Here is a 21,743-nt window from a genome sequence, read left to right on the forward strand (position 1 = left end):
AAATGGGTCAAACAAGCTTAAGATTTGCATATAAAGATGGAATAAATGTTATAAAAACCATCGTGTCCCTTTTTTTTAACACGATGGTATTTATAAATACCTGTGGTATTGAATATATTTTTTTAATGTGGAGAAACATCCTTCTTACTTTCAGGTAAGAAGGATGTTTCTCCACATTAAAAAAATATATTCAATACCACAGGTATTTATAAATATGTCATAATTGATAATAGATGCATTTAATTTTGCTAAGGAACGTGAGAGAAAAGGGAAAAACGTGCATTGTTTTCTAAGCTAAAATAGCATCAGCAAAATATTATGTTAAGTCAGCAGTGCTCCATTAACATTGCTGATAAAAATAGAATTGTACAACTCCGCAATATTTTTGTGATGAACTTTCTCCAGGTCAAATTCAGATTTTTTTTTGAAAGACAAGCAAGTATAACTTATTTTATTAATATTGATAGTGTCATAGTAAGGAAACATTAATTGAGCAGAAATGTCATTAGCATGCTTCCACATGACTGGATATAATTAAGTGGCTTTCTTTTTTTTTATCCTGAAAATCTTCTCACTACCTAAGAAGGGTGGCAATTTCATCTTTTGCATTCACTCAAAATGACTGTAGAAAAAAAAACACAGCCAAAAAAACCCACTTTCTTGTAACACTCTGCTAGTTTCTCTGCTTCTCAGTGTAAGCAGCCATGTCTCAAGTATCTCACTAAATTTTTTTAAGGAGAGTCATTTGAAAAATACATTTATCCTATTTCAAAGTGTTTACAGACTTTTCACTCCCAACGTAATTTCTCTCCAGCATAACAGAGCTATGCCAATTGAATTTAAAGGTTTGCCTTCATTTTGTCTTTAATTTGCACAACCTGGAGCTAAAGCAATTGGCAGGGGGAAGAACACGCAATTTCATTTTGAAAATATGCCAAATTTTTCTACAGAACACTGAGACAGGAGGCAATTGGCTCTAACAAGAAAGCATTAGATTGTTTGCAGTATTGCTAGTGGTGCTTGCACCAAACACTCAACAGGTAGGTAAAGCTTGGCAGAGGTGCTATGTCCTCATGATCAGGCAGTTAAAAACCTAAAACATCAGACTTCTTTTCACATGCAGTTGAAATTAATTGAATTTTGCCTTAGAGGGAATGCAATTCCCAGAAGTTAAGTGTTAAAATGTATAGAAATGCAATCACTAATATATAAGTTACTATAGATGAGTTACACAGAATTTTAACAATTTCTAAATTAGCTATTAACAGATATTTAGAAATAGAGTCAATTTATGCTCCCTTTCAAGCTCCTGGCAGGAATATGAGGTTAAGAGGTCAATAAAGCTGCTTTATTTGTAATTTTCCATTCCTATTATCCAAGTTAGATGGTACCCCTTCAGAAATAAGATGCACCTCTCCTTTGAAAGCTTATCCAATTATCTTGACTTCACTTCCTAACACACCTTTTTCCCTTCCTTTTTATATCAATCTTTCTTTTAAAGATTAAATTCCATTTTGAAGGATTGAGAATAGCAAAAAAGTCACAGCTCATTGTTGTCCCACTAACAGTCCACATCAGTCAGTGAGTGAGAGAAAAAGAGAAATTATTCTCAATTCCTCCATGTCAACCCAGATTCCATTTTCATTCCTCCATACAGATATTAGCTTCTTATTTATCTTAAAGAGAAGTTCAATCTTGATTTCAAAGCACCAGATAATGACGAATGTTCTTCATCTCCAGCAATTTGTTTCAGTCACAAAGTTTACTCTAAATATTAAAACAAAATCACTTCTCCTAGTTCAGGAATCCCCAGATTCAGATTTACAGCTATAGCCCTTATTAATGCCATTGTCAATCTAGGACTTTTATTCCTGGAAAATTTGTTCCCATATATATAAACCTGCTTTCCCTTCCCCTTTCTCTACTTCTCCCTTCTTTCTCTTGCTCCCCAAATCACACATGATTTTGACCTCAATAGCATCACCAGAAATGTAATGCTTTCAAAATTGGGCTCTAGGATTCTTCCCAGCCAGGAATGCAATTTATTTACTGAGCCATGTGCTCACTATATTTTTTTCCTTTGGTGTGTGAAGGTAGCAAAGTGAATTAAATCCCACATTAGTTAGGCTTTCTCCAATTAAAACATCATTAATGAAACTGAGCCTAAGAAATTGTTCCTGCAATGTGTGCTCACAGTGCCTGAATTCTGGCAATGTTCATTTCTATGGCATAATTTAAATATATAATCAGTATCACATATTCTTTCTCTACAACCAGGCAAATTCTACCTGGGAGTGACAGAAAGAGAAGTACTGAATGAAACAATGACACATTTTTAAAATATGTTCATAAATAATTCCATTTTTACATATACATTGGAGCAAAATCTTGTATTCTGATACACAAAGTTCATCAGACCAGAAATGTTCATTGGACCAGTAAAAAAATCAGACAAACAAAAAGCAGAATTTCCAGTTTACCTACTTAAACTCATACTCATTGCACGCAATTTCTAATTCTATGAAGCAAACAGCCACCTCAATACATTCCCAATTACTAACAGGAAAAGATCATTGAATCCTGAACTAAAAGCAGCAGCTCTTAGGCAGCCTCTTAGAGAGATCACTCATCTGAATGCAGAACAATGTTACACTGGAGCATCAGAAAGAATATTCAACTTTTATTGTACAATATGAACATTTTCTCAAGAGAGATCACTGAGAGATGCTGAGGTTTTCATGTTTTGATTAGAAGCAGTAGAAGCCGGCAGGTTACAAGGAGCAGCACCAGTAAAATACATTAGCAAATGAATAGCAGATTGTGCACACTTGTGCAGCCTTAGAAACCCAGATATGGTATGAGTGATAAAGTGAAATACATCTGTATCCATGAATTATGCACTCCACTTCCTACTGTAGCCTCATTTTACAACAAAGCCTCCATTGTCTGCTACGTTAATATCTAACTTTACTCAAGACAACTTACTAAGACCTAATTTACCCAATTACCTGCTCAGAGAAGGTGCTTGACCCTCCACTGAAGCTCTGCAAAGCAATTATGGTGCCTTTTGGAATCACTGTACTTGATGATCTCACTTATCACTTCAAACCACAGAGGAAAACATTGCCTGAACAAAAGAAGGAGCACAGGTGAGCACCTTTGGACAGGAGGTGGGAGACCCTGTATGCGCTCCCCTCTGGAGCAGCGACTGGGGAAAGCACAGCACTGGGTATGAGTTAGCTGTGCTGTGCACTGGAGAGGAGGAAAACAGGGAGGGAAGGACTCCCTTCATAAAAACAATATGAAGGGACATAAAAACAATAGAAGCCAGAAGAGCTGAAGCCAAACAGACTTGAGGCCTTGCATCTCAAAACTCAAGGTATTTTACACAGGTATGTGGAAGTCTAGTACTGTGTCAGAGCAAAGCAATTGTGCTTAAGATTTCCCCTTTTCCTTAAGTTGCATCTGAAAAAATCTGTATTGGTGACTGCACTCTCTCCAGATCTCTGCACCTGCACTCTTTGAGGGGAATACAGTAAATTGGCTTTACCCCCAAAAGACTAGCCCCTGCACCAGGCAGTCTGAAGAGATATAGATCACTCAGTGCTCTGGAGAAGGCACTAGGATGGCACATCACAATGGCCTGTTCCTTCATTCCTGTATGTTTAGGGAGCATTCCTGCTTATTTCTCATGTACATGGCATGCCCTTTACCTCCCTCTTGGCTGATGAAGGTTTTACTGGTTTGGGCTGGGGTGGAGTTAATCTACAGGAGCTGCTCTGGGGCAGTTTGGGATTTGTGCTGGAAAGAGCAGTGACAACTCAGGGATGCTTGCACTGTTGCTTTGCTGCTCCTCAGCCCACCTTGTGGGGGTGGCACAAGGAGCCAGGAGGGGACACAGCTGGAACAGCTGATCGCAACTGACCCAAGGGATATCCCAGACCATGAGGGGTCATGGTCAGCATATAGAGCTAAGGGAAGGAGAAGGAATCCAAAGAAGGTATGCGAGGAAAAAGTGAAGGCATGTTCAAACTGTTACATGTGATGGGGCACTGCTCTCCTGGGGATGGCAGAACAACTGCCTGCCTATGGGAACCAGAGAGTGAATTTCTTGGTTAGTTTTGCTCATGTGAGCAGCTTGTGCTTTACTTGTTAAACTGTCTTTACATCTAACACTGTTTTCTTATTTTTATCCTTCCAATTCTCTCTCTCTTCCTGCTGCAGGGGTACAAGAAGGTGGCTATGTAGTGATTAGGTGACTAGGTGTTAGGTGGTGATGAAGGTTAAACCACAATAGAGGTCCTCAAAATATAAGGAGTACAAAAAAAAATATTATTTAGCTAAAATTATGGTACCTTAAGGAATATTAATGTATGTTTCAACAGAAAAATACCATATATTAGGCTCTTCACAGCAAGAAGAGATGACAGATTCACATTGAATCACTGCATCTCCTCTTAGGAGTTACAATAGGAAGTTCATGCCAGATGCCTCTCAAAAAATGTGTTCCTGAAGAAAACACATAGTTGTATGACACTGAATAGCACAAAATAGCCCAATCTGCTGGAAACAATAAGCAATAAATGAAATTTCCAATTGACTTTCCAGCAAATCTATTCTCATTACAAATGGAGATTTTGCATGTATTGCATTACTTATGGTAATTGTGTGACATCTATTATGAATAACCATGTATTCCAATCATCTCTTTTAATTATATTCTGCTGTAAGAGCAAGTCATGCAATAGCTTGCCCGGACTTGGTTAACTGTGTGTGTGCTGCATATCACTTTCTAATGGCTATATTGAGGACAAAAGGTGCACAAACTGTAACAGGAATGGCTTGTAGCTGTCATCTCCTTCATTAGCCAGAAACTACTTAAATGAGTAAAAAAACCTGAACTTAAATCCAGTTATATACTGAGGGAAAAAACTTGTTTGCACGCCTTTCTTTTCTGAAGTTCGTAGTAATCGGAATTTGAATGCAAAGCTTGTGGTTATCTGCTACTGATGCAGGAACATGAATTTTCTATAGTGTCAAAAGTGCAACAGCAGCAAACACCTCCTTTGTACTTGTTATCTACCATCTATTTGTTTGTTTGGGTATTTCTCACATGATAAAAATGATAAAATTACAGGTTTGCTCAATAAGCACACCAATTACAAATTTACTCTCTCCTAGACTAGAAAGTAACTGCTGAACTAAAAGCATTCATTATTTATAGAATCAGAGAACCTGTTTAGGTTGGGAAAGAACTTTCATCTCCTGAAGTCCAACTCTTCACTTAACACTGCCAAGGCCACCAACGAACCCATGTACCCAAGTTCCACATCTACACATCTTTTAAATGTCCCCAGGGACGGCAACTCCTCCACTGCCCTGGGCAGCTGTGCCAGGGCTGGACAACCCTTTTGACAAACACATTTTTCCTAATGACCAATCTAACCCCCCCCCCCCCCAACAACAACTTTAGGCCACTACTCTGTCCTATTTCTTGTTCCTTGGGAGAAGACACTGATCTCCACCTCTCTACAACCTCCTTTTACGTAGTTGTAGAGAGTGATAAGATACACAGGACTTCAGTTTTTTAAACAAGAACGTCCATTATTGTGTTAATCCTCAAAGGAAACACTCATTTAACATTTCCTGAGTCCTGCCTTAGTTTCCCTGAAACTTTTCATACAAAAGTTTGCTACCACTTAATTTCATATCCTTCCACATTACTTTGCTCTTCTGCTTTTTAAGCTTGACTTCTTCCAGCTCCTTGGATTGATGCTTTTCTCACTAAACATTTGGCCAGGTTTCTTGCTATACTAAAATAAATTCTTTTACCAGGTATTTCTGTCACCCCAATGACAAAAACCTCAAAGTAGATTCCCTTCAGTTACTTTGAAACTGAAGTTGTAACATGCTTTGAAAATTGATAACGAGGGTAAACATGACAAAATGGGAGCCCATCCACATGTCCCTGGAGCTCATAAGGACAAGCAGTTCCACTTTCAGAAGACACATATTACTAACACACCTTCAGAACTGAACAGTGAGTGTCCCTGAAACATACAGAGCAGTAGAGAGGTTCATGCATAACATGGGTTAAGCCATTTATAAGTTCCAATCAATGATGATGACAAACTGGTGAACAAAAGCCATTAGACAGAAATGAATGGGAGTTTTTTAGCTGAATTTTAATATTTGTTAGCAATGTAGTCAAGAAACTTAGTTGCATAAATCCAGCCTACTATGACACTGCTTACAAGCCCAGAAATCTCATTACTCTCCACTCTGTCAGGGTTGAAGGTTGGTTCAATACATGACTAATAACAGACTGCTCAACCTCCACAGCCCTGGTAAGATGCAACAGGTTCCAACCTAGGAGCTCCTGCCTCTCCCTTATGTGGCCTTACACAGCTTTTCTAACACCTCTTCCAATGTAGGTTGTGCTACAGCCTGAGAAATTCTTACCACTAATCTGCTGAAAACATGCAAGTAAGTGGTTTAACTGGTAATTTATTCCATTTGCAAATAGGCAAGAAATACTTCTGACCATATTACTTTAACTTTTTTTCCTTTCTATTTACAATACTGCCACAAAGGATTTAGAATGGGATTTTCATCAACACCATTATATTAACACAACTATAACAATGCAAACAGAATTGTATATCATTATGGTGAAGGGCATCCTCTTTCAACAGTCAGCACCTTCCAAGCAAGACAAAATTTGAAGGGGGAGAAAGCATTTTTATCAGACCAAATAAGACAGTTGAACTCCATCCCCACAAATAAGTCATACAGACAAGCCTTTGTGCATAGAGCCCTGAAACTCTTATCTTCACAAGCAGCATTTCTTAATGCGAGTCAAACACCATCCTTTTGTTTGTAGACTGCAAACAAAATGACTCCAGCCCTGAGATAATTAACTGGCCTCTCTATCACCAGCAAGTTCAAGTGGTTTGCATACACAGAGCGGATCAGTCGTTCTTTGGGCTGTTAGAGGAGAGCCCTTTTCCCAGAAGGGAGCTGGAGAACACAGCAAATACTCTGTTGGCTTGGTGCTGCCAAGGGCACAGTCCCACTCCTTGTCCTCTGTACAACACAGCTTAATTTTGCTTAAAATTATTACGCAAAGGAACTGTTTTTCTTACACTCATTTGTGCAAGTAAACATTATAAGGCCTTAAATCCTGCTTGAGGGATCACTAAGGAAAAGCCATGGAACAGCTTTATTTGGGATCAAAAAATTCAGGAGTTTTCACCAATTCTCAAGAGCTTCAGATACTTAGAATACAGAAAGCCTGAATTTCCTCTGCATTCCTGATGAAGAAGTATATTCTATACTTCCCTCCCATTTTCAAAAAAGATGCATCATTTACATCAGTTCGTCAGGAGGTCTTTGCTGCACCAGCACAGGAACTGCATCCTCTTCCTAATGCCCTCCTCTTCTACAATTATTACACATTTTGCAAAACTCATAGTCCAGGCTTTACTGTACCAAACAATATTCTGTGTCTCCATTGTGATTCCCTCGCATCTCCAGCCTCCTATTTAAATTACAAAGCCTTTACCAAACCCCTTTACTTTTAGCTCTTTGCTAAAGAGCTAATTGGAACATGACTGCTCCTTAACATTGTGCTAAACAAAGTAATAATAGTGGTAATGTATAGGAAGCTTCTGTAATGGGCACTAAAGAAAAGAGTACTTTCCTACAAGATTAGATATGTCAAACAAGCTTTTGCAAACATGCAGTGTACATTATTGGAATATGTAGATACAAACATATATTCTGCAATATAACTGAATTTTATTTTCTTACTCTTAGTTTAATGGTAAATATTAACACTTATTTAGGCTGAAATCCATAAAATTCATACTTACAGAGCATAAATATGGATATGATAAATGTGTAATGTACAAATAAAACCATAACAGCAATGCTGTAAGTTTATGAAGAATTAAAATTTCATGTACAAGATAAACTCCATAGTTTTCAACCAAACTTGTGAGAGAATACTACTATTCTTTCTAGTGTGCTATCTTCAGTGGAAACTGTCAGGTCTGTAACTAAAAATTACTTTGAAAATATATTAAGAAACAATAATATTTCTAAAAGACCATTTCTTTTTAACTGCAAAACTTTTAAGGAAGGCATTAGGAAAGTATTTGTGGCACTACAGAACACATCAGTCTGAAGCAATACAGCCGTTGTGACAGCAGATGACAGGGAGCTCCCAGCCAGCCAAACTGCGCAGCAGAGCAGATGCTGCTCTCACATTGCCTGACCCTGGATCCCATCCCACCCCTGCAGCAGACCAATTACACTGCAGCTCGGGGTGTTAGCAGGCCTTTGAAGGGAGCATCTGGTTCAACTAATGTTTTCTCTGCTCATTAATAACAGGAACAAGCGGCAGGAACTCAGAACAGCACACGGCCTCGGCAACAAATAATGACCATTATCCTCATGTAGTGATGAAGGTGCCAGAAAATATCATATGCTTTGGGGTTTAATACGTGGTCTATTCTCCACAATCAGAACACTTTCTGGTGGGGAAAACTTGGGTATATATGAAAAGAGCAGTACAAAATAGTCCAGTGAAATTCAGTATATAACAGTTAAACAGTCTTCCTTTTTTATTTCCATTTTGTAGGGGGTTTTTAGATGGAAAAGCCTTTTCATAATCAATCCCATATGAGAAGTTGTTATAAAGTGATTATTCTAATTTATTACACACATACATGTGCCCTTAGTAAGGGAGCCAAAGTGTCCACAAATTTCTATAAAATTACTTGGTCCCAATAACCCTCAGTTTGCTGCTCCCAGCTGGAAAGACTGTTCCTTTTAATAACCAATTCAATAAACTGCTGAAAAATGCTTTGTATAATATAGTATTGCCATAGATCTGCTGTTTGTCTCTGTCATTACACACTGCATTCAATCAATTTACAAATGTTGCTATGTTCTTTTTGTGCTAGTTCTTATGGTACCCTGAACACAAATCTAAAGATCAATACCTTGTCTACTGAAAAAAAAAAAAAAATGGACGTAACTAATGAATAATTTTATTTATAATAAAAAGTCCTAGTCTCCAAATGGATTCTGCTAATGTTAAAATTCATTTTTCATATTTAACACAAGAGGAAAACAAGTACCCCGCACAACACTGTAAGAAATGCAGAGATAAAAACCAGTTCATAGTTATTGAAGATGGGAGTGAAAGCTCCCATGTAAAGCTCTGGGCTTTCTTAGCAGGGCTAAGAAAACATCAATAAAATGGTAGGTCATTCACAAGATATCTGTTACCATATTAAAGCACAAAAGGTCCATGTCAAAGAGCAGATGGAATTTGTTTCAAACAGCACCACAGTTCTGCTCTATGGAAGCAGCAAGGTTCTGAATGAAGCAATTCAAGCAAGAAGCCAAGGAGAAGCTGAGCTCACACTGCTTGCACGAGCTGATTCAGTTCGTCTTGTGCCTTTTTTGTGACAGAAACAATGCATTTGCTGACTATAGACACATCCCTGCGCTGCTCTAGCTATTGAATAGCTGCCTCCTCCAAAACAACCACAGAGCTGTTCAAGAGAGCCACAAGTGACTGCTTTTCACAATCACCCTCTGCAGAGCAGCAAGCTGACAGAACAGAGAGGAAACAAGGACCCTCGTAAAAAAGGAATGGGTACCTGTATAAGGGTATCCCAGCAAGCTTCCAGAACACCCAGCTACCTCCTCCCCACTCCAAGCTTACAGCCCAGATGTGCACTGAATACAGTATTTGTGTTCCCACCCAGACTCTTGGCCCTTCAACAATGCCAGAAAGGCATCATAAAAGTACACTCCAAAACCCAGTACCTCATTAATCAACACTGTCCCCAACGCCACATGCCTTCTGCTCTGATATCAGACAAGAAGGAGGCAACAGAGAAGCAGATACAGACCCCTTATTATTACAAGTGACCACGCCTCCAGACAGCCTGTGGTCCAACACCTCTGAGTCTCTGCCTGCCAGGTGACAGCAAAGGGACTGGATCTCCCAAGGAGAACAGGTACTAACCCTGCACCCTAAGCACCTGCACCTCTCCTCTGTCTCCTTGTGCCAGAAGAGGTCAATGTTTCCTACTGTCCCACACATGTGCACATTGCATCTTGCACACTCAAGATTCCAGTTTAACATTGGGTATCCCTTACTCAATAATAAGAACCCAGCACCTTCCTAGCCAAGAATCTGCAGTAATCATTTGAAGGGATCCCAATACAAACTGAGTTCCTGACTCTGTGAACTCAGTGCACTCACTGGGCAGAAGTGTAATGCTGGGAAAAATGAGGCACCTCTGTCTAGGAACAGGAGAACCCTTTACTAACTACTATGTTCTTACTCTACCTAATTTTGGACTGCTAGCACAATTTGCCTTTCAACTGTCAAGCTAAATTCACAGGATTGGCAGCTCAAAATAAACAAAACAAAACTTTGCAATGTGTTAAGTGAACAAGCCTGCTTTGGCATTGCTCAAGTCACACTGAGCTCCACGAGGCCATTGTGACAGACTTTCTCCCAGAGAATAGTTTTATTTTAAAACTATTACCGCAAATTCATAATTCCAACTCTATATTCTGTTTCAAGATGGAATTTCAACCTTACTAGTTAATTAAAGCCACCACCTGGAGTGATCTGGCTTTCAAACTGATTTCCTTTGTCTCCCTAATTCACATATATTAATATTTTATTTTCTACTGAAAAAAAATGTCACACATGTGCCAAAGACAAGGCAGATAAAATTATTGCAATAAAACAAAGAAAATACACTTCTTGCTGCCAGGTCTCAAGATGAATGCTGCATTATACAGACACTTTAAAAGGCTTACAACTGCAAATTGCTCTATTTTACATACTGTATTCTAGCCTTTACATCAAGATCTCTCCTAATTTCTTCTCATTGTAATGAGAAAGGAAAAGGGTTGCGTTTTTATTACCTGAACATTTATTCAATGGAGAAACAAAGACTACATTATATATTACAACACAAGCTATTAAAACAATGTGACACTATAAAATACACCGCAATACTCATTATGGGATAACAAAGCTAAACCCTGAGCAAATAAATGTATCTTCCAAAAGTCAGCAATAATTATACAACAAGAGTTTGTAATCTTTAATTATTTAAGAAGAAAAGAAGCTTGTAATAATTAAGTTTTATAGGCTCCTTAACTTGTCATTACTAGGTGCTCACAAAACTTGAAAACAAGAACGCTTCATCTGAAATGCTCTCTTTTTAACAACAGACACAATTGTTCACTTAACTGAATAATTTAGAAAAATAATCAAATATAGTTTATAAAACCTGCACATAGAACAGATAAGAGTTTATTTACCCTCTGATCCACACAATGCATACAGCAACTGCTCAGGCACTTACAGGCCCTGCATCACACAGTGATCGGTGTGACACCAATGCGTCCTTACATAGCTTTGAAATGGTTTTTGTTATGACAAATCTGTAAATCACCTTGGATTTACATCAGGAATTTCAGAAACTTGAAGATCAGAAAAACTCTAAATTTAATTCATTAAAATCTATTGCTGAGACAGCGACACCTTTAAAGTTTCTATGAAGTCTGTGCATCTTTGCCATGATCTGACTTCCGGTACACACAAACACCATTCAAAACCTGTGGATAGAAAAGTTCAATATTGAACAATTATAATCTACAGAAGTGGTGGGAGGAAAGGAAGGTTCCATATTTCAGAGGAAATACATTTTTGAGTTTGAAAAATATATATTAAAAGTCACTTGATTTTAAGTTATGAAAGAAGCAACATAAAACTACAAAACTAACAAGAAGACTTTGAATAAACTCCAGACAACTTCCTTTTTTTCCCAAAAACAGTCAGTCATTGCCTGAGCTCCTACTAAAATTTCATCATGAACCTCTATGGGAAAAGTAATCAGTCTTGATTATTTCTGAAAAATTTCAATTCCAGACACTAAAATCAGCACAAGTTACAGAGCAGCAGAATTTTGACAGGAAAATAACACACTACACTACAAAACACATTAAATAGGTACATTGAGCATCTTGTATAATCAAGTTGTAATACAGTTTTGAACTCAAGAATTTTACTTACACCACGAGGCTTCATGTTTTCATCGTGAAATGTGTGCACTATACAGATGGTTTATTTAATCCATTCCCACCTAAATTAATCAAAGCAATCTGTCATTCCCCCCCCCAAAAAAAAAGTCTTCAAAGTCTTCATACAGGGTTCTACTGGCATTTGACAAATGGTGTACATTTAGCCAGGAAAATCTGAAAATCCTCCATAAAAGAGTTACCACATCAAAAAATAAGTGACATTATTAAAAGGGAAGTGGGATGTGTTATTTAGCATAATATGGAATTGAAACAGTACCACCTCCAATAGACTTTAAAATGCTTTTAGTAGCACCTGGTTGTTTATATGTCTTCTGTGGTGAAAAGGTCAATAGAATTTCACCTCGAAGGTCACAGTTGCTAAGCAACTGTTTTCAGCAGTTCTGCAACACTGATCAAGCATCTTCTGATCAAGCATCACTGCCTGGATTTGGAATAAACCCATGTTGCATCCCACCTGGCCTTCCAAGTGTCCTGAGCGTGTGCTGCCTTTCCCAGGGAGCAGCACCATGGAAAGGATACGTCCTGGCACCACCGGCCTGCGGTTCACCAGAGCAAAGCACAGCTCTGTCCTCAGGAACACCACTGAGGGCTTGATCAGGTGCTGCCCAAATCTCAGCATGGTCAAAGTGGATCTTCAAGGTCTGAAAGAGACAATGGGTAAGATAATTAAGGGATTGACTCTGCCTTTCCAAGCAACCAAACTGCCTATGTAGCTTCTAGCAGAAAGTGCCTCCTGGGCTCATCAAAGCATTGGGTGTCTTGGAATGGCTCTTACATCTTCCCTAAAATGATCATGTCTTTGAAAGAGTGGTGGAAAAAGCTTCTTTCCAAAGCAAAAAATTTACATATAATTTCTTATACTCTTCTCTCATTATCTTGGCAGGGCTACAAAATTCTAGGAAATGCAATTTCCCCCTCCCATTCTCATTTGTCCTGCATTGTAAACATTTGGGTCATGTGTTGTTTGAAAAGCACAAATAGGATTTCACATTTTTTCTGCCATAATGCAAATCAGTGCACACAAGACTTACTAAATAAACCACATTTTCCTAATCTCTCCATTAAATACCTCAACTGAAGAAACACTGGCAAATTGAAGAAAGTTTATTTAGCCATTTTCCATCCACACTTTCTAGATTGAGCAACTGGAATGTGAAGATGATCACTGCCACATTTTCTCTTATAGAAAGTCAAAGAATTCCTCTTTCATTCACTAAAATTTTCTCTTTTCGTGACAAGAATGAAAATCCCTCTTAAATAGCCACAGCATGGTCCCAACTCTGTCTATTTTAGGTCTTTAAGCCCTAGAGTATTTAAAGTATTTAATTCAATCAGAAATATCCAAGGTACTGCAGGGTGAAAAACGAAAAAATGACAAATTTCATGTGGCAATACTTGAGACAGATTGGAAGAATTAGACTCACATAACCCAGCTTGAACCAAGCGACTAACCGGGAAATTCAGTTTCATGTGTTCTCTGAGACAGGGAAATCTACTGCTACAGTCATGGAGGGTCTTCTGTTGCAGCTGTTTTCTCGCAAGATTACTGTGCACAGTTAAGACCTAAACTTAGTTCTTAATCTAAGAGATTTATTCTGATTTATCATCCCACTTGTGTCACAGCATATGTCAGAGTTGAGATGACCACAATACCCAGAGTATCAGCACACAATTTCAGAAAGCTTTAAGCATTCACCCATACACAGTAACACCATACATCATCAGAAGGCTTCAAGCATCTGCCCACACAGAGTAACATCCTACCACTTCAGAAGGCTGCAGGCATCTGCCCGTCTTGTTCTTCAGCAGAACCTTTTATCCCCTCATGCTGATGCATTGCACCTGTGTGCCCTCTGTTCCCTTTGGTGATTGGTCAGTGCCCCTGGGCACGCCATGGCTCGTTATGTCAATGCTGCTCACCTGCTGCCCACAGCTGTAGCCCATTAGGGAAGAGGCTCAGCCACAGCTCCACCCCAATTACCCCAAACTGTGTGCCTGCACACTTGTACCTGCTCCCATAAGAAAAGTACACATAACAACCCCCTCCAAGTGCACACAGTTTGAAAATATTTTTGATAAATACTTGTTCTTCTAAAGGAACTTCTAGCTTTGTGGTGGTCTGATTTCACAGAAGAACTTACATTAAGGGCAGCAGATGCATCTAATCAGAGTTTAAAACAGAAAAACACATATAGATCTTAGTATAAGATACAGTAACAAATAAGATTACTATATTTCCATGTAATAAACATTTTCTAAGCAGGCACCATGTCTTATTTTTTGAAAATCACAGATGAAAGGAAACGCTTGAACAGACCATGGAAGAGTGGAGATTTTAAGTATGCCTGTTTGAAAGATTTGAAAAGGTTCTACATTCTTTTCCACAAAAAGACAAGAGAAGATTAAGTGTCTGAGATGTGTCCCTTAGCATATATTAAACTTGAAAGTTGACAACATACAAAAATCAAGTCTCTTTAGCTACTAGAAGAATTGCTTAGCAGAGAAAACACCTGCTATCTTGTGCTGATGCTTGAAAAAATAACTATTAGGAACTTGAATCAATCTGCCTCATTTCTCTTAAGCAGTCCATCAGCAACCCCCCGTGGGTGTTTTTCATTCTGATTAAAACATGCAAGAATGTTTTCACACAACTCAGTCAAGAGACACGGTTCTCTTTGCAATGAAGGAAATGCTTCTGACAAAGGAGAGAAACACATACCATTCCAGGACTACCCTCCAGTGATGAAATGGTAAGCTGGTGTCTCCAGAAGCTGAAAATTCAAATGTACCACCTGCCCTTGCATTTGTCAATGCTATGGACAAAAATCGAAGTACTACTGATGATTTCTTGTTCTGTCTTCCAGGACACTGATAAATAAAGGTACTGTCCAGAGACAAGGGACAGAATTAAGCACAGAAACAAAGCTTCAAAATCACAAATGCTAAATGTAAAATATGATTATTTGAAATTTGACTTAAGGAGGGAGAGAACCTGAGATCTGGTAATCAATTGGAGAAGTCCTCTGGCTGATTGCTGCCATAAGCAAAAAACCAGAAAAAAGTAGCAAAATAAGATTGGTGACATTAGGTTACCTGTACTGTGTTTTCATCATGCACCTACCACATGATATTTACTTACTTTACTACCTGTCTTGTTTTTAAAATACCTAGAATAATCAGTAAAGTAAAAGCACTAATGTCATACCTCTCCTTGCAATACTTTGAAGAATCACATTAAAGCCCAAGTGGGGTGATCCAGAATTATTAGAACATTAAAAAAATCTCATGCATATAATTAAAGCATGTATTAAAACCCTGTTTGTTTACTATCCATAAAAATATCTGAATAATGTATTTCTATCTCTGGATTCAGACTAGATAAATGTGATTCAAACTAATGTGCCAGTTAGTACTGGTTGTGCTGGGTAATATTGCAGACTTCCCAGTGCTACTCTCTCCAATTCTGCAAAGGGATTATGGGAGACTTTTTCTTAAACAATTACTCATAATCTATTATATTTTACTTCAGCTGCCTTCTGCCCGAGCGATCCTCTGTTTCTTTCTGCACAGTACAATCATCTGTGCTCAGAACCAACAAAAATGCTAAAAAGTGCATTAGGGAAATAAGTAATGGGTACAAGTGAAATACCCACGACTGTGCAGCAACACACTACAGCAAGGCTAGAATAGTCCAGAGTGCTGCCAAGCAGGAAACTGCTACTGGAAGAGAAAGTTTTTAGTCACCTGAACTCTATCACTTATTGCTTGCATGGTCTGTAAAGCAGCAGGACTCAATGAGCACAGATGTGTGCACACAGGTCATGAGATGCAAACTGTGTGTGCACAAGGCTTCCCAATTCCCAGACTGGAATGACCACGCTAAGTCTGTTCCTCCAGGGATTTCCATTTTTCACATAAAAAGGAGGTCAGTGCCAGACAAACTAGAAACAACACATAATTGGTTAAAGATGTTTCCTCTTTAATGATGGTAGCCTTTCTAATCCCCAGTAATAAGGAGGACAATTACACAGTAATGTTAGAAAATGAAAGAATTCCATTTCTGATTAAATTTCAGCCCAGTTTAACACAGTTTCTATTCTGACTATTCAGATGAAAAGTGTATTTACTCTTCTTCATATTGCAGATATACATTACATTGCCTATTTCATCTGCCTCATTTTCCTAATTAAATTCCCTTCAAGCTGTGTTACTGCACTTGTAGGTGGGAATACAGTATTAAAGGCTAACACAGCAAGTAGACTAATTTTACAGCCACAACAGACCTCAAATCTGTATAACCCATACTAAGAAAAGGAAAAAAAAAAAAACCACACTGGAAATCTACATTACACCCTGAAAAAAAAAGAATGTTAAAATTAAGAAAAATCTTGAGATACACTGAAATGCTTTCTAATATTTTTATAGTTTTGTAAAATTTCAGCAGGTGATGCCATGATGATTTTTTGCTTTTTCTTTTATATACCTTTTATGTATTCTCAGTGTCTTTAGCATATATATTTGTAATTCCTTAAGTCTGATAACTTAGCATAGTCCTGGTATTCTGTTAGGCCAGGAGACCAAACATCCTAAAGGCCTCGCAACTGAGGGCCAGAAAGTCCTACAATACCTAGAGAAACCAAGGTACCCTCTAGAATACATCCTATAAACTAAAATTAAGCCCATCTAGAAGGGAATACTTTGGGATAGGAAGATATCACACCATTCAAGCCTCTCACTGGGGCATTGTGAATATATTAATTTGCAAGGTCCATAAAATTGTATGCAGGATCTACCCTGTGCATTTCAGTGCATTCCACCTTGGCCAAATGTTGCACCATAAGGATCCTTATTAAATACCAAAAAAAAACCCCTTTGTCCCTTAACCGTGCCTGGCTCTTAATTTTAGATCCAAGAAAAAGACATCATAGGACATGGCATTTTCCCAGTCTGTATGAGTACTACTCATATATTAAATGTATTTTTGAGAGGAAATCTATACACGTGTCTCACTTTTCCAGATTTATTCAGTTTTGGGGTTAGGGGCTTTGGTTTGTGCTTCAGATTTTTAACAGTAAAAGCCCTAAAATCATTTGTGTCAAATACACAGCAAGAACTCTGAACAGAAGATAAGTTCTCTTCTGAGCAGAAGGTAAGTTCACCTAAAACCAGCTCCATAGGACATTAAGATGGGTGTCTGCTTGTTACAGGTCATAGCTAAAATCAGAGACCTGGAAAAGTGCTGGAAGTTTGCTGACTACAAGGAGTGATGGCAGCAGTTCTTTAATGTTCTCTTCCTTCCACCACAGACCTCCCCATTGGATGCTTAATTGAGATGGTGTTGGTGCTCCAAAATACCTCTTTTTTTTTTTTTTTTAATACAATTACTCCTCCTTAGAACAAGGTGTTGAGATCAGCACCTGCTGGGAACCAAGCTCAAGGCTTTTGCTGAGAATCCCCTGAGCACTGTTTTAGGAAGGCTGCACATCTGGTTGTAAAGGGAGAAGATGAGAATGCAAAATGGGCTGCTAACTTCAAATGTGTGTATTAAAGGAAACCAATTACAATACCATTATCTCTCTGTGCTAATAGAAAGGACTGTTTTAGAAACACTCCCAGGAGTATTCTTAAATTTTAAAGTTTATTTTACCATATTAACATCACCTCTTCATGAATGTTGACAGTCCTGATTCCAATACTCAATTTTACTGTAAAAACACTGTGAATTTATGTGGCAAAACAAAACTTCCTCCTTTCTAATTTTCTTTTAGGTCTTACAAAAATACTAATTATTTTTTAATTCATCCAGATAGGAAAACTCGTGTTACACACTGTAGTTAAGGGAACAAAGTACCTATATCCTTAAATTCCTATTTGGCATTACTCCTTTTCAAAGGTTTGGTTATAGGGAAAGTGATAGTTCTACTTAGACATCTGAATTCTGCACCATATTCAGGAAGTAATGTGCAATGAAGACCTGCACTGCAGGCTACCTTTCCTCTTTTCATGTTTTGGTATTTTTTACTTATTCTCTGCTCTCACTGCCACTTTGTAAGGATGAAATCCACACAAGTCAGAATATTACTTATTTAACTCAAGCACTTGACAATAAATGTGCTTGTTGCTAGCAGCCAGGATTTGACATTTTCATCAAGAAATACCTAAAAACACTAATAGAAAGAAATTATTTTATTCTAAAATCACTTCGTTTTTCTACTGGCTCTATGTCCCTAGAACAGCTTTATCTCTCAGCACCCTTCACTCCCACTCTTGCACAAAATGTAACTATATATTTTGTGTTCTTCCAGTTCCAGAAAATAGCCTCTAATTAAAAACTGCTCTCCCTCTCAGTGAGCCAAAACATCATATACTATGCCATTTCTGTTCTGAAAAAGCCAAGAAGAATTACAAAACTAGAAAAGGTGCTCCTGTATCTTTGACAGCCATAGCCTAGATTCTCTCCATGGGAATGGTATTTAATGCTCTACATTGAAGGGAAAAGCTTGTGTGGGTTATTTTTCATTTTCACCACCCACAGAAGCTACTGAACACCAAGCCCATTAAATGTGATGCATGCAACCAATCCTGTGGCATTGACAAGGACCAATTCCTCCCATCACAGACAGATTATGATGGACTCGAATCCACTACATGTGGCTTCCCCTGCTTAATCTAGCAGGGAAGAAAACATCAAAATTATTACTGTTTAAATAGATAGCCATTTTCTTAGCATGGTCAATCAAGCTAAATTATCTACACTTACAATGAAAATAGACTGTGGCCTGTTGCACAGTTCCTCAGCACCTTCCCATGTGTGATGCCACACATCCATCTGCCATCTCACAGCCTTTGCCTTGCAGCTCTGTTCCATTTCCCTTGAGCTGCAGCAGGATTTCCCAGCCCCTCTGGGACAGGATTTTCCATTCTGCCCTCACAGTCTTACCCCTGAAAATGCCAATGTTGTTGTTATAGTGGGTTTTCCTAGGGCATGACTATGACCATCATGAGAAATGTCCCTTCCCCTGCCTGGCTGTGCCTTTTGGGTGGCACCAGTGGGCCAAGGAGAAGACTGCACAGCTCCCTGGGCAAGCAGCACCACCCCTGAGCACAGCACAGGACATGGACAGCGTGATGAGCAGCGACCTGAGGGAGCTCTGAGATCCTGAGAAAAACCAGATAGTTCCCAGTTGTACTGGGTCTGACTGGGATAGGCTTTTGTTCACAGGAGCCAGTATGGTCCTGCAGTTGAGTTTTGTAACCAAATCAGTGCTGATAAGACATCAATATTTTGGCTATTGCTGTACAAGGCTTTATCTTTTTCTCCATTCTGCCCATCACCAGAGAGCTGATGTACATCTTCACATTTGGCTCCTGACAGGAAAGCTGCATTGCCCCCAAATCTGTCTCAAAATACTTTGTGCAACCAGTCCAGCTGTCCCATCAACTTATCTAAAGCAGAAAACATACAAAATTCAAACAAAGACTATAGCCTATTTAAAAGCTACAGGTCAAATAAAATATACTAGCATTCTCATTTCTTTGTGTACTAGCATACACATTTACTTCTCAATGTTATCCCTCTTCTGGCATTACACATCCTCTCTACTGCACCTGGTCAGGCAATGTGTGGGTATACACAGGCAATATGTACACAAGTCTGTCCTTTCCAATTTTTTCTGGTCCATCATCAAAAAAAAATTTTTTTAAGACTTTTTCCCCACTCCCAAAATTCTCACAACCACCCCCAAAGACAACTAAACAACTCAAACTTCAGATTCCCAGAACCCTGTTGACCAAGAACAATGTAGACACCTAAAAGCAAGTGAACAACCCTGTAGCAACACTGCAAAGCAATTGCAACTTTGACAAGTTAATCAGCAAATGCAGAATCTAGACATCAAAGGCAATATAACATCCATAATACATGGAGAGGGCATAAATATTTTTAAATGATGCAGACGTAGTTGTCAAATTCATTTCTACAGCGAGCATTTTGGAATACAAATTAGGCCAACTTGTTTTTTCTTATCATTCAGGTAAAGAGTGCAAAGTTACAAACAATAAATGAAAAGGTTTGTAGAGGCAAAAGAATTGTATGATACATTAAACTTGTAAAAAAATGAGAGTTTAGAAGAGTCCTGAAAGCACTAAACAGGCTCGACATTCTTCATTCTTCAGTGTCCATGTGTACACTGTGTGCCTCAGAAGATGACTCACACACCATTTAAGCATGCTGAGAAAATCAGTCTGGCAGGGGAAGCCCTTGTTTGCCTCTGTGCTGAGGTAACAGCCAACTTCAAATATGAGGATTTGTTTCCAAACATCACTTTTTTGTTGTTGTTGTTGTTGTTTTGACATCCTAGCTAGACCTGCAACTTTACATTTTTAAAAGACCTTTCACAATTATGAGCATGAAATAAGATTGCTGTCTTGTATTATCCTGCAGTAGGTTTGTGTCCATTTTATGCCAGAATGCATAAACTGAATGCACCACAATATTACAGAAGTTATCTTTCAAACAGAATTCCAGTCCCAAGACTTAATCTAGAACTTCTCATAAACTTCTCTGCTCAAAAACTGTGCCCATTTTTTCTCACATTAGCAGAGGCTATCTAAGATTATACCTCCTTCTATCATTAACCAACAAAAATTCAGCAGGAATTCAAAGACAAGTCTGACAATTATGAACAACTCAAAATCCATGGACTACATCAGCAATTTTAAGGAGGATGTTTTGTGAAACAGATCGATCAAAATCAACCATTCATTCTCAACAACTTCTACCAAAAGAACAAAATACATAGAAATCCATGCATATCCAATAAAATAAATTATGTTCAAAGATTCTTCTTTAGTGTTAATCTTCCAGAGAGGGGGGAGGGGAAAATTTTTAAAAAGCCCAAAACAAAACAAAGAAACAAACATTAAATTTCAATTTTTAACAACTCGCAGGTACCACAGCTATTATCCTGATACATGGAGAACTCAGGGGTTTGATTTTGCCTCTGCAAGTCATTCTGATGAACGAGACCTTTAGTGTTGTAATAACTGCTGTGAGTAATGGAACAACCAATGGCTTTTATTAAGAAGGAGCACAGAATAACGTATTACCAACACTAAGATCAAGGGAAAATACATTTTTATTAGGGAAAAATATTAATATCAATCATGCAATTTTTTTTTAAGCAGAGAGGTGAAAGGCAGAAAAGGCAAAAATTAAGAAAATGCTTTACAGTATGCATTAAATGGCAGAAATTATACCATGAAAATCCTTTTTCCTAGTGTGGTTACCTAGGGCTACATTACATGGTAGAGGAGAAATAAAAAATTGTGACATCTCTTGATATATATTAATGTAAGGGAAACTCTACCCCATCAAAAGGAGAGATGGGGGAGGAAGCTCATTCCTTTTGAAGCTACAGACTAAGAGAGCTGACACGATGGAACAAGTAGGAATGCTCTTTTGCTGAACCCTTCAGTGGGAAAAAAAGGTAGCTTTAAAAATGGGGAGTGAAGAAAAAGCTGTTCTATCTTTTATTATTATTATTATTATTTATATTCCAAAACATAAAGTCACTTTACAGGCTTTAGAAATACAC

The 21,743-nt window shown here is 38.2% G+C and overlaps 1 protein-coding gene across 6 annotated transcripts in view; it reads right to left on the reverse strand.

Annotated features, from left to right (window-relative positions):
* The window catches only part of FHIT (fragile histidine triad diadenosine triphosphatase), a 571,496-nt gene that overhangs the window by 424,590 nt on the left and 125,163 nt on the right, over positions 1 to 21,743 (reverse strand). For all 6 annotated transcript variants that reach the window (XM_059856698.1, XM_059856702.1, XM_059856704.1 and 3 more), the window contains one exon: positions 12,667 to 12,788. In XM_059856698.1, coding sequence (XP_059712681.1) covers positions 12,667 to 12,766 — 100 coding nt within the window. In that variant the 5' untranslated portion in view covers positions 12,767 to 12,788. The remainder of the gene's footprint in view (positions 1 to 12,666; positions 12,789 to 21,743) is intronic.

Source organism: Haemorhous mexicanus, chromosome 11, assembly GCF_027477595.1.
Source record: "Haemorhous mexicanus isolate bHaeMex1 chromosome 11, bHaeMex1.pri, whole genome shotgun sequence".
In the NCBI taxonomy this organism is placed as follows: domain Eukaryota; kingdom Metazoa; phylum Chordata; class Aves; order Passeriformes; family Fringillidae; genus Haemorhous; species Haemorhous mexicanus.